The following is a 14,693-nucleotide window of genomic DNA, read 5'->3' on the forward strand; positions in this document are numbered from 1 at the left end:
TAACTTATCTGTCTAATTTGCAGATGATTGTTGTAACATGGCAAAATATGTTGAAGCCCAGTGTAAGAGCAGGCAGTTTTAAATGAGGGGAAGGGAACACAAGAGCCCAGTTATCTTCATCTGTTTATCTTTAAAAGTGAATGCTCATTTGTAAAATTAGAAGCTAAACATTTTGATAGGAGTTTAAAATCTGTATTTTGCTAAGAAAACACAAATAGAGCAAGCATGAAACTCCACATTTTAATTGTAAGATTATTGAAAATACAAATCATATACCTTGGTGGTATAACAGTTCCAAAGAAGATTCTTAACCCTGAAGACAACATTCTAAACACTAAAATCCTCCACAAATAAAATAGAAGATTACCCTCTTTCAAATTAAGCCCTTCTAGGTTGCAGGCAACTGCCATAGATATTGCAAACACTACTTGGTTACTTTTAGGGTGCTCTGGGCTATCTTTTGAAAGAGGAAATACTACTCTTTCAAATGATTGGCCATATGCCCATGAGGGTGGGGTAACATATTTCTGCTCCTAAAACAGCTACAAGCTACCAGATGATTATAACAGCAATGACAAATACCTCATAAAACATGTTCTATTTCTTATCATAAAAACTATTATTTAAAAGAGAGAAGTTACCCATTCAAATTAGGATTAAATAGGTTACAATTTGCGCAACTCTACAGAAGATGTTTATTTGATAGACCAAGTATTATATGTTTCTTTTTCAATAATTTAGTATATGAGGACAGTGGTGTCTGCTTACAATTGCTTAAAGGGACATAATACTCATATGCTAAATCACTTGAAACTGATGCAGTATAACTGTAAAAAGCTGACAATATCACCTGAGCATCTCTATGTATAAAAGGAAGATATTTTACCTCACAATTTCCTCAGCTCAGCAGAGTAAGTTCTGTGTAAAAAGTTATACTCAGCTGCTCCCAGCTGCAGGTAAAAAAATTTAAAAAAATGAAGAAATGAACAGCAGCCAATCAGCATCAGCAGTGCTGAGGTCATGAACTCTTACTGTGATCTCATGAGATTTGACTTAACTCTCATGAGATTTCATAGTAAGCTTCCTTTACCTGATTGGTGAAATAATATGAGAGTGCACGATGCTAGTCCCTTCAGATGTCCCAGGACAAACACACTAAAATGCTGCTTAGAAATCCTTTACAATGGGAGGTGGCTACTGAGGAACTTTTGAGGTAAAATATCTTTCTTTTTTACATAGAGATGTTCAGGTGATATTTTCTAATCAGCTTTTTACAGCTATGCTGCATCACTTTCAAGTGTTTAAACATTTGGGTATTATGGCCCTTTAAATGAGGTATGTCACTCCTCATAAAATCAGAATTTTGTTTTGTTTAAATAGTATATATCACTTTTATTGTTAAATATTCCATTCCTAGTCATTTTTTAGTCATTCCTGAATTTTTTAAATATTAAAATATGTTTAAATAAAATGTGTATATATGAGTGTAATACCTTATTTTAATGATTTATATCTGTTTTGTGCATTTTTTTTAACCTTTACACTTTACTTCAGGTCTCAAGTCATGCTAAATATTCTAGTGCAGTTTCAGCTTTCACTCAACTGGAACTAATAACTTTTAAGATGTAATATCAGCGCTATTTAGCATGGCCGCTATATCTATTGAAAGTATAGGTTTCACTAGAGCGATGTCCGCCACACTAGCCCTTCTCTGGTAAATGGGATTTACCATGGACTTCGAATATCAAATGGAATGCTAATGTTAGTAGTATTTTGTTTTGCAGGAGCAGTTTTTGGCTTGTTTCCACAACTACATGTGAAGCGGAATGTAATATTGGAGAAACAAGCCAAAAACTGCACTTTCGCCTCAACCTGTACAAACACTTAATAAAAAATCACTGTGAAACAAAATACTACACTCCTGTTGGTCACCATTTCACCCAAACTGACCACTCCATCCAAACATCAAAATCAAGATTCTCAGACGCAACTTCAAAAACACCCTGGAAATTAAAGCATTTGAAATGAAAATGATAATGCGCTTCAACACTTAAATACTCGACTAAATGCTGACTTTAGGATCTTGACACATTACCACAATTTTTTGTAATATACTTTCATATGGTTAATTGGATTTTATATTCCACAATCTTTATACTTAGGTAAGCTTATGTCCACACCTATGCCATTTTTTGTTAATCTTCCTTCAGTGTGTAACCTCAGAACCATATATATATTTACATTTATGAGTACATGGAACCGTCTTTATGGCACTTTTATATTCCCTCCCTGTATACATAAATACACATGTTTATACATCTTGATCCCATGTAGATATAGAACTTTATGTCAGTATATGCTCTATGTATACTTATATCTCTCCCCTGTCTGTTTTCTTTTACTGGCTATTGTCAGTCTCTTTACACCTTTCACCTCAGAACCCATCATAATTTTAGCAAACCCCCTCCTCTCCCTGTACTCAGACCTCTGTAACACTTTCTGACCTTTTAACCACCCTCTGCTTCAAGATATAATCGGTAAATTCCATTGTACTGATCAGTATTGCTTTAGAACTTAGGAAGGTAGAAAACTCTCAAGAGCTTTTCTACTTGTAAATTTATAGTTAGTAAAAATAATAATAATAATAATAATGATATATATATATATATATATAGAGAGAGAGAGAGAGAGAGAGAGAGAAAGAGAGAGAGAGAGAGAGAGAGAGAGAGAGAAAGAGAGAGAGAGAGAGAGAGAGAGAGACATACACACATGGCGCACAGTTTTTTACCTACATAAAACAATATGACAATATAATTATATGAAATTTGTTATATTTTACTAACTCATTTATACCATGATCTATTTAAAAATTTTCGCCTTATACATCATAATGTATAAGGTGAAAAATAATGTATCTTAAAATAATTAATACTCCTATATTAACTAAATGTTTTTTTTTCATGGAAAAAAATAAAATAAAAACTAAAGCAAAAATAAAATAAATAAACTTTACCAGCTGGGCATCCTTTTTCTCCTGGAACCTTTTCATATCCTGGACAGCATTCATACGAAATTATGCTGTAAAATATAAACAATGGTTAGTAGGTAATAGGTTAATGTAACATGTCTATAGGGCTAACCCCTATACTACAATATTATATGAATATAAAAATGTTATTACAGTTAATGAGACAAATATAATAAATTGAAAGCAATCATAATTCTAGATAATTGGAGAAAGGGCTTTAAATTGAAGTGGGAGCTGGTAACCAGTAGGGATGTTATTATAAAAAAAGAGACATTAACATTTTGATGGCTGTCCTTTAGTATGGATAGTCTTCAACCCATCCCCCAAATTGAAATACATCTTTAAAGAATATTGAAACTCATGTATCTATATAGTGGATCAACAAAAATTGAATGATGTATCAGACAGCTGATGACTGTGACAGCTTTCATCATTCAGATCAGTAGGGTTATTATAGGAAAAAATAAGAGGCATTAGTTGAGGCAATTATAAGAATGTGGATATCACCCGCACTTGGGGTGGATATTGATAAATGTTTTCAAATGTCAGAAAGGTGAAAGTAATCTGACTTTTTATGTTTCTGCATTTGTAAGTTTGCCAGCTTCCATAATTAACTTGTACTGGGTGTTAAATTGCATATCCAATGATGTCTCAGTAGAAGATTATCTTTATTTAACAGTATTAAATTCTAATATATTGCTTAAATTAAATTCAGATTGTAAATCTCACACGCCTAGATTATGAGTTTTGCGCTAAACAGGGTGTGCAAATAACGCCAAAAAAGTTGCGTTATTTCACTCTCCATAGCACTACCTTTACAAGTTACTGAAAAGCCTTCTTGTGCTGTGCGTTATGGTGCGTTAAGCTCCATACCGCACAAAAGCCAAGGACTGAGTTTAGGTGCTCGTGCACGCTTTCCCCCATAAACATCAATGGAGAGAGAGTGTGTTAGAAAAAAAACTAACACCTGAAGTGCGGAATAGAGATTGTCAGAACGCAACCCCATTGATGTCTATGGGGAAAAGAAAATTACATTTAAACCTAACACCTAACATAAACCCCTATTCTAAACACCCTTAATCCGCCATTCCCCGACATCGCCGCCACTAAAGAAAAGCTATTAACCCCTAATCCGTCGCTCCCCGACATCACTGCCACTAAATAAAGTTATTGAAAAAATCTAAAATTCCAAAAAATAATAAACACTAAATTACGAAAAATAAAAAACACTAAGATTACAAAAAATAATAAACGCAATTATCAAAAATAAAAACAATTACACCTAATCTAATAGCCCTATAAAAATAAAAAAGCCCACCGAAAATAAAAACACCCCCTAGCTTACAATAAACTACCAATAGCCCTTAAAAGGGCCTTTTGTAGGACATTACCCTTAGTTAAACAGCTATTTTACCTGTAAAAAAATACATAAGTCCACCCAACAGTAAAACCCACCACCCAACCAACCCCCCCAAAATAAAAAACCTAACTCTAAAAAAAACCTAAGCTACTCATTGCCCCTAAAAAAAGGGGCATTTGTATGGGCATTGCCCTTAAAAGGGCATTCAGCACTTTTTCACTGCCTTTAAAAGGGCATTCAGCTCTTTTACAATTGCCCAAAGCCATAATCTAAAAACAAAAAAAACAAAACAAAAAAAACCCAACACTAACCCCATTAAATCTACTTAGGTTCCTGAAGTCTGGACATCCATCTTCATCCAGGTGGCGAGAAATCTTCATCCAGGCGGCGACACCTTCATCCATCTTGGGGACACCTTTTATCTTCATCTCGGTGACACAGAGCTATCCTGGGAAACATTCTGCGCGAAGCGTCCTCTTCATACTGTCACTTTCGTACACTGAAGTTTAATGCAAGGTAGTCATTTCAAAATGGCGTATCTTGCATTCCTATTGACTGATTTGATTCTTCAAATTCAAATCAGGCAATAGGATGAGAGCTTCTGAAATCCTATTGGCTGTTCAAAACAGCCAATAGGATGAGAGCTACTGAAATCCTATTGGCTGTTCAAATCAGCCAATAGGATTTCAGTAGCTCTCATAATACAACTACATACAGAAAGAAAAGTAATCAGTATGCATAAACATGATGATGATGTCATTACATACTTTATGTCAATACAGTACATGCAATGAGCAAGTGTCCAACGTAGAGTGCGTGAACAATCTTATACAACCCAAATCTTGGATCCTGTACTGCTAAAATCAGCATATAACCCTTATCTTGCTCTTTCCCTCTAAGATCGTGATGTGGGTGGATGGCAGATTATGGGTTAATACGTTTTAAATAGTGCTTGCTATGCAGGAGGGTGGAGTTTTAGGGGTTAATAGGTAGTTTATGTGTGTTAGTGTACTTTGTAACACTTTAGTTATGAGTTTTGTTAAACATTTTTATTTCGCAAAATCCATAACTACTGTTTTCAGATGGCGGAATGGTTCGTGTCGGTATAGGCTGTAACGCAAGCATTTTAGCCTGAACGCACAACCTGCAATACTGGCGCTATGAAAATCCTGCATTCAAACGTCATTTTTTTGAGTGCAGAATGGGCGTTGCATTACAGGCTAAAATGCTTGCGGTATAGCTATACCGACACAACTCGTAATATGTGTTCCTGGCCATTCCAGCGTAATGGCTAATTTTCCAGCTTTAAAACCTGTACCGCACCGTAACGCAAAACTCGTAATCTAGGTGACAATCTTTAGCTTTAATGTTTCAATATGTTAGAGAGACTGATTTTTATATTGTTACATAACTCCTAGTAATGTGATAGAAACTTGACCTATTGATAGTGTTTCCAGATGATCATCATTTTGTGACAATCACCTGTATCTTAGAGGGAAAGAGAAGGATTAGGGTAATATGCTGATTTTAGCAGTACAGGATCCAAGATTTGGGTTGTATAAGATTGTTCACGTACTCTATGTTGGACATTTGCTCATTGACCCATGAAAGCTCTCCTTTAGAGCTAGACAATTGATCAGAAGGAAGATGAGAGAATGAGAATGTTTACACAGTGTCATCCTCAGTACACAGGAAGGAATGTGGAGGAAGAAACTGTTTGATTGTTTACACTGAATTTTGTATTTGCCTCTTCAGAAAAAGATTGCTGTTGATAATAACTCATATCGATGACCAGAGAAAGAGCAATGCTGTTTGATGTAATTTATTGGGGGATACTTATGTTACTGTTATTATCATCGTCCTTGAGGTAAATTGTTATGGTACAGTATATTTGTTTATGTTTGCATTATCTATGTATGTGGAATGAAGTCCCAGACCTTAGTAGGTTTAATAGAGATTTATAAATAGTGTGACCCGTTTGGGGCCTAACACTTCACTTTGATACGTTATTCTTATATGGTACCCATGTGGTCTAGCTAGTCAGTTTTAGCATATGTACAGGATTAGAACATTAATTTGCCTTCATCTAGGATATATGTGATATTAGTAGTATTACCAGTGTTGCTATTTTGTAGTCTGAAATCTAACTAGAGATCCAACATTCCTTATTCATAGTTCAGTTACTGGGCATATATTAAATATTTTTATATTTTGTATATGTTTAATATTAAATAAAGATTAGATTGGTGATATAATAAAGTCCACATACTGACATTGTAACTCGCCATTACTGCAAGATTCATAAGAAAAAAAGTTTGAATCTATGAGAGACAGCAAGTTGTATGCTCAATCCCCCAGAAACTATTGGGCCTTGTACATTTCAGCACCAAACTTCTCTTACAAAAACAAATAACAAAAAGCAACCTTGGTGACTTTAAAAAAACAAACAACCTTTTCTATCAATCAGAAAAACATTATTTTCCTTGAAGTGTAAAAAAGAAATGTTTTACATTTCTCTCAGATCATTCCAGGCAATATAGAGACAATATGGGGATAATTGTAAGAAGTACTGTGGTGTGGTGAAAAGCAAACAACGTCTTCATAGAGGTAAGTAATGTATTTATCTTTTAATATTAGGAGTTTAAATTAGTTTTAATGTTTAAATAGCTTTTATTATTCTTTATGTTCTTGAACATTTGTGATGAGCCACTTAAATTTTAAGTTTACAAAGACAGCACAACAATAATTTTAAGAAAGAATAAACATCAAATACTATTCCACTAGTTTCATGCAAAATATTTAAGAAAACAAAACAAGACTTATAAATATATTTTTTTAAGCAATTCAATTTATCCCATAATTATTCTATTTTAACTATAAAAGGCAATCAATTTGTTTTAAGTATATGATGAATAGATTACGGAATAAGCCTGTCTTGTGATTCCATTACATGTTGCCCAAATGAACTGCTGTGCATAAACAGTCTATTGTTTATAAGAAGATATCTCAGCTCTTTAGAAGTGTTTAACTGTAACAAAGTTCTCTGTCCTAGAAAAAAAAGACAAATAGCTATAGCAGCAACTTATGCTTAGAAGTCCTGTTTTATACAACTCTAGGTTTCTTACATTTTTTGAATAAACCTGCAATGTTTCCAGACATTTCATTAAATAGTTACAGATGAAAACTCTAGGAGAATTTAGTGCTTGTTAACCATAAAATGTTGGCACAGTACAGCATTCAGTATGCTTTAAATATTTCATAACTTATGGCCCAAGAGTCTAAAAGGTGCCTCCCAGTGTGATTAAACATGTCAAAAAGTTGCTACTTTATAGTACATAAAAATAACTCTTTGCCATATTGTTAGATCATTCTAACAATGTAATATTGCTTTATACATATGTTTAGCTAAATATATTTTTTTATTTACAAGTACATCAAACTTAAACTTTTAGTTAGTCATATGCAATGTTTATTACACACACATAATATAAATGCTTACAAAAATAATAATGACTTCAAGCTGGTGCCATTTAAAGAAGTATGCATCTGAATATCAGATACCAAAAACAATAAAGTTACAAAGAACTAGCAATTAATCATTTTTACATTGAGTTAGCATTTGTTCAGGAGTAAAAATTTTGCACTGGGGTGTGTGCAAGAGCATTTATCTGTACATGTGTTAAATTGTATAACCATATGAAACCATGGGTCGATTCCAATTTTCAGATCATGTTTTCTGGCTCCTTATATGCCTTCAAAGTTAGAGTAATCACAATTCAAATGATAACTCCTTTTCCAGATTGTAAAAAGAGTATACTGGATACTGAATCACAATCCACCTGACCACAAGTTATCATTTAAATATTGGCCACAAAATGGACACATCAAGTTCAACAGCCAAAGGTACTTGATAAAGATAAATGCTTAAAAGCCACATTTTGGGGCCTATTTATCAAAGGTCTTGCGGACCTGATCCGACAGTGCGGATCAGGTCCGCAAGACCTCGCTGAATGCGGAGATCAATGCGCTTTCGGCAATTAACATTGCACCAGCAGCTTATAAGAGCTGCTGGTGCAACGCCGCCCCCTGCTGACTCGCAGCCAATCGGCCGCCAGCAGGGGGTGTCAATCAACCCCATAGTACTCGATTGGGTTGAATTCCGTCGATTCCTGTCCGCCTCATCAGAGCAGGTGGACAGGGTTATGGAGCCTGGTGTTTCTTGCGAGTCTTCCGTTAGGTGCTTGATAAATGGGCCCCATTGGGATGACACATATGGGCCAAGGATCTGTATGTGCTTGGACCAGAAAAACAAGATGGTGCATCCCATGCAAACTACGATGAAAATAGATCTGACCTGAATAATAAATTATACTGAATACATCATCATCAATATGCAAATTTAAAAATGTCTTTAAGATATTGACAATTGCAAAAAAATAGAATATCAATACCAATGTTTACAGTTAAAGACATTGGTTATTTTATTAAAGGGACAGTCAAGTCCAAAAAAAACTTTCAAGTTTCAAATAGGGCATGTAATTTTAAACAACTTTCCAATTTACTTTTATCACCAATTTTGCTTTGTTCTTTTGGTATTCTTAGTTGAAAGCTAGACCTAGGAAGGCTCATATGATAATTTCTAAGCCCTTGAAGGCCGCCTCTAATCACATGATTTTGTATATGCTTTTCACAGCAGGGGAGAGCTAGTTCAGGTAAACTCTATAGATAACATTGTGAGCACGCCCGTGGATTGTGGCAGACACTGCACTAATTGGCTAAAATGAAAGTCAATAGATAATAAATAAAATGTCATGTGATCAGGGGGCTGTCAGAAGATGCTTAGATCCAAGGTAATCACAGAGGTTAAAAGTATATTAATATAACTGTGTTGTTTATGCAAAACTGGGGAATTGGTAATAAAGGGATTATCTATCTTTTAAAACAACAAAAATTCTGGTGTTGACTGTCCCTTTAAATTAATGCAAATAAAACAACATTGCAGTTTACTTGCTTTTTCTGCAAAATACTTCTCCTTAGAGTGGTTGTTGCTAATATTCTGCAACCTAAGTATGAGTATATGTGCGGAAAATTACAAAAAACACTAATATATTACACAGATTTCTTGGAGCAGTGCACAAACTCATTAAGGGCTCTCTGCTCTGGTGAGATTATATAAAATGTGTCATCAGTACTGTAAGATCCCTTAAATAATTTTGAAATAGAAAATTGTAACCTGTGATCTGTTTATCTCTTTAAGCAGAGTTATGGATGTGAAAAAGAGACATACATTATAATATAATAAACAAAAAGAACAACATGTTTTGTGTGATTTCTTTCTATGCCAGCAAGTTTTTGATAATTAGACCCTAATTTCCACAAAAAAAAAACCAAAGGAAGATAAAATAAAGATACAGGGTCTTCAAGCAATTTATTACTGTTTCATAATTTAATGTTTTATTCTTTGAATGATGTCTATATAACATATACCTATATTCTTGGACCCATTTCATGAATAAAGTCAGGGGGTGGTAGTACATAAGTCTAATAAGCTTTCTAGGAGGCCCACCTAGCTCTGTAATCAGAACTGTTTCTGCTACAGGAAGCCTGTTGGGGGACAAGGCTCCACCTGCATCATGCCCAGCCCATCTGTGTGACCTCTCCTTCAAAACAGGTTTAATAAGAAAAGTGTATAAATCTGTTTCTACAAATATGATGGCATGGTTTTAAAGATAGCTGTCACAGGGTGGCCATATAAAAAAATGACCACTATATTTTTACAAGAGGGTTCGAGCAAGTGAATATCTTCTGGTGTAGACTTGCCAAGTGGGGAGGAAGACTCAAAATCATAGGGAAGTATGTCATATTGCTCTTATGAGGCTGCTGGTTCAGCTTCTGATTATTTTTAACAGCCAGGAAGGGCACTGTTGAAATCAGAAGACTTTGCCCTGGGTCTCGGTGAGATCCAGTTATAACATTCAATACAGATTTGATATTTACATACGGTTGGACTTTGTTTTAAGAACTGCTGATGCCAAGTATGTATAAACCACCAAAACATATTTTCAAAGTTCTTTAAACTTACATTAAAACCTATCCTATTGTGAACAATATTTAAAAAAATAAGTTAGAAAGGCACCATCTATTTCCCTTTTAAAAAATAAATACATTATATATATATATATATATATATATACATATATATATATATATATATATATATATATATATATACATATATATATATATATATATATATATATATATATATATATATATATATATATATATATATACATATGTATATATAAATCAATGTAAATATTTGCATAGGAAATTAGTACATCTAGGCAAGTATCCCCGCTTGCTTTTCCCCAGAAATTCTTAATATACAATGTTTCCAATGCACAAGAGAATTGTGGGTAAGATATGCAAATTAGATATGCAAATTCTCTGTTTTTTGCTTCAAAAATACTGTTTTGACACAGCGATCCTTTTTAACAGGATTATGACAGCAAACCAGAAATCACTCACTAGACAAGCCTGTTTCGTTCTTTTTGGAACTCATCAGTAGGAGATAGATTTCTGGTTGCTGCATTGATAAAGCTATTTTCATGGTTAAACCAAAATTCATTAAAATTATGCGGGAAGATAAAAAACTGAAATTAAAATCCTCCATGTCTCAAAATTAAATCAATGTAAATATTTGCATAGGAAATGAGTACATCTAGGCAAGTATCCCCGCTTGCTTTTCCCCAGTAATTCTTAATATACAATGTTTCCAATGCACAAGAGAATTGTGGGTAAGATATGCAAATTCTCAGTTTGTTTGCTTAAAAAATACTGTTTAGACACAGCGATCCTTTTCAAAATGAAATCAATGTAATTATTTGCATAGGAAATTAGTACATCTAGGCAAGTATCCCCGCTTGCTTTTCCCCAGAAATTCTTAATATACAATGTTTCCAATGCACAAGAGAATTGTGGGTAAGATATGCAAATTAGATATGCAAATTCTCAGTTTTTTTGCTTCAAAAATACTGTTTTGACACAGCGATCCTTTTTAACAGGATTATGACAGCAAACCAGAAATCACTCACTAGACAAGCCTGTTTTGTTCTTTTTGGAACTCATCAGTAGGAGATAGATTTCTGGTTGCTGCATTGATAAAGCTATTTCCATGGTTAAACCAAAAAGGATCGCTGTGTCTAAACAGTATTTTTTAAGCAAACAAACTGAGAATTTGCATATCTTACCCACAATTCTCTTGTGCATTGGAAACATTGTATATTAAGAATTACTGGGGAAAAGCAAGCGGGGATACTTGCCTAGATGTACTCATTTCCTATGCAAATATTTACATTGATTTAATTTTGAGACATGGAGGATTTTAATTTCAGTTTTTTATCTCCCCGCATAATTTTAATGAATTTTGGTTTAACCATGAAAATAGCTTTATCAATGCAGCAACCAGAAATCTATCTCCTACTGATGAGTTCCAAAAAGAACGAAACAGGCTTGTCTAGTGAGTGATTTCTGGTTTGCTGTCATAATCCTGTTAAAAAGGATCGCTGTGTCAAAACAGTATTTTTGAAGCAAAAAAACTGAGAATTTGCATATCTAATTTGCATATCTTACCCACAATTCTCTTGTGCATTGGAAACATTGTATATTAAGAATTTCTGGGGAAAAGCAAGCGGGGATACTTGCCTAGATGTACTAATTTCCTATGCAAATAATTACATTGATTTCATTTTGAGACATGGAGGATTTTAATTTCAGTTTTTTATCTCTCCCCATAATTTTAATGAATTTATGTATATATATATATATATATATATATATATATATATATATATATATATATATATATATATATATATATATATATATATATATATTATATACATATATATATATATACATATATATATATACATATATATATATATACATATATATATATATACATACTGTATATAATGAAAATAATGAAAAGGAGATAATCATGCCGTTAATGTGCATTATGACTTTTCCTTAATATAGATCATGCTCCATAATCTAATGAAAGGCTGTACATTAAATGTATTTTGTAGCACAAATAGTAAGGGAGTGTTTAGTTGATGTTGTAGAAAAAAAGAGGAAAGAATTTAGTTTAGATGAAGAAAAATTATACTTTAATTAAACATAAAAACTGAATCCCAATAACATGTTTAATTATGTATAGTAGTAAAAAAAAAGTGTGCAATGCATTTTGTATATTTCTTGGGTAATTTAGGATAAATAATTGGAAGCTTTTCAAGGGGTATGTCCATTTACTGAGAAACAATCAACATTTTGCTAAACATTTTTCAAATGATTCTAAATACTAATCAAGTATGTAGATGTTTTGCCATACCATGCTTTATTGTGGATACACACACACATATATATGTGCTTAGAGGAATGTGGCTGCACCTCACTGACGAGGCCCATAGAAGGCCGAAACGATCGTCTGGGGTTGTCATGTTCCTTGTTCAGAGGAGAATTGCCTGGTATTTCGGGGCTGGACTGACCTTACTTGGCGGGATCAGACTGATATACTTCAGGAAAGTTTTCTTCTGTGAAAAGCACACTGGTCTAAAAGAGACTGCTTCCGGGTGGTAAATCGCCATAGAACAAGCCACTGAGCTGTTGTTCGTTCCTGGTAGAGTGCTTCTCTCTTTGTATGCAAATTATTATGACCCTGGGTAAGTCTCCCTATGGGTGATGGGGGAAACCAGACGTGGACTCCTTGCCCAGTGTGCTTAGAGGAATGTGGCTGCACCTCACTGACGAGGCCCATAGAAGGCCGAAACGATCGTCTGGGGTTGTCATGTTCCTTGTTCAGAGGAGAATTGCCTGGTATTTCGGGGCTGGACTGACCTTACTTGGCGGGATCAGACTGATATACTTCAGGAAAGTTTTCTTCTGTGAAAAGCACACTGGTCTAAAAGAGGCTGCTTCCGGGTGGTAAATCGCCATAGAACAAGCCACTGAGCTGTTGTTCGTTCCTGGTAGAGCGCTTCTCTCTTTGTATGCAAATTATTATGACCCTGGGTAAGTCTCCCTATGGGTGATGGGGGAAACCAGACGTGGACTCCTTGCCCAGTGTGCTTAGAGGAATGTGGCTGCACTTCACTGACGAGGCCCATAGAAGGCCGAAACGATCGTCTGGGGTTGTCATGTTCCTTGTTCAGAGGAAAATTGCCTGGTATTTCGGGGCTGGACTGACCTTACTTGGCGGGATCAGACTGATATACTTCAGGAAAGTTTTCTTCTGTGAAAAGCACACTGGTCTAAAAGAGGCTGCTTCCGGGTGGTAAATCGCCATAGAACAAGCCACTGAGCTGTTGTTCGTTCCTGGTAGAGCGCTTCTCTCTTTGTATGCAAATTATTATGACCCTGGGTAAGTCTCCCTATGGGTGATGGGGGAAACCAGACGTGGACTCCTTGCCCAGTGTGCTTAGAGGAATGTGGCTGCACCTCACTGACGAGGCCCATAGAAGGCCGAAACGATCGTCTGGGGTTGTCATGTTCCTTGTTCAGAGGAGAATTGCCTGGTATTTTGGGGCTGGACTGACCTTACTTGGCAGGATCAGACTGATATACTTCAGGAAAGTTTTCTTCTGTGAAAAGCACACTGGTCTAAAAGAGGCTGCTTCCGGGTGGTAAATCGCCATAGAACAAGCCACTGAGCTGTTGTTTGTTCCTGGTAGAGCGCTTCTCTCTTTGTATGCAAATTATTATGACCCTGGGTAAGTCTCCCTATGGGTGATGGGGGAAACCAGACGTGGACTCCTTGCCCAGTGTGCTTAGAGGAATGTGGCTGCACCTCACTGACGAGGCCCATAGAAGGCCGAAACGATCGTCTGGGGTTGTCATGTTCCTTGTTCAGAGGAGAATTGCCTGGTATTTCGGGGCTGGACTGACCTTACTTGGCGGGATCAGACTGATATACTTCAGGAAAGTTTTCTTCTGTGAAAAGCACACTGGTCTAAAAGAGGCTGCTTCCGGGTGGTAAATTGCCATAGAACAAGCCACTGAGCTGTTGTTCGTTCCTGGTAGAGCGCTTCTCTCTTTGTATGCAAATTATTATGACCCTGGGTAAGTCTCCCTATGGGTGATGGGGGAAACCAGACGTGGACTCCTTGCCCAGTGTGCTTAGAGGAATGTGGCTGCACCTCACTGACGAGGCCCATAGAAGGCCGAAACGATCGTCTGGGGTTGTCATGTTCCTTGTTCAGAGGAGAATTGCCTGGTATTTCGGGGCTGGACTGACCTTACTTG

At 35.4% G+C, this 14,693-nt stretch overlaps 1 protein-coding gene across 1 annotated transcript in view; it reads right to left on the minus strand.

Moving 5' to 3' along the window:
- Positions 1–14,693, minus strand: part of TGFBI (transforming growth factor beta induced) — a 110,719-nt gene that overhangs the window by 61,469 nt on the left and 34,557 nt on the right. The window contains exon 3 of the mRNA XM_053717197.1: positions 3,014–3,078. Within this exon, the coding sequence (XP_053573172.1) occupies positions 3,014–3,078 (65 nt within the window). The remainder of the gene's footprint in view (positions 1–3,013; positions 3,079–14,693) is intronic.

Source organism: Bombina bombina, chromosome 6, assembly GCF_027579735.1.
Source record: "Bombina bombina isolate aBomBom1 chromosome 6, aBomBom1.pri, whole genome shotgun sequence".
NCBI lineage: Eukaryota > Metazoa > Chordata > Amphibia > Anura > Bombinatoridae > Bombina > Bombina bombina.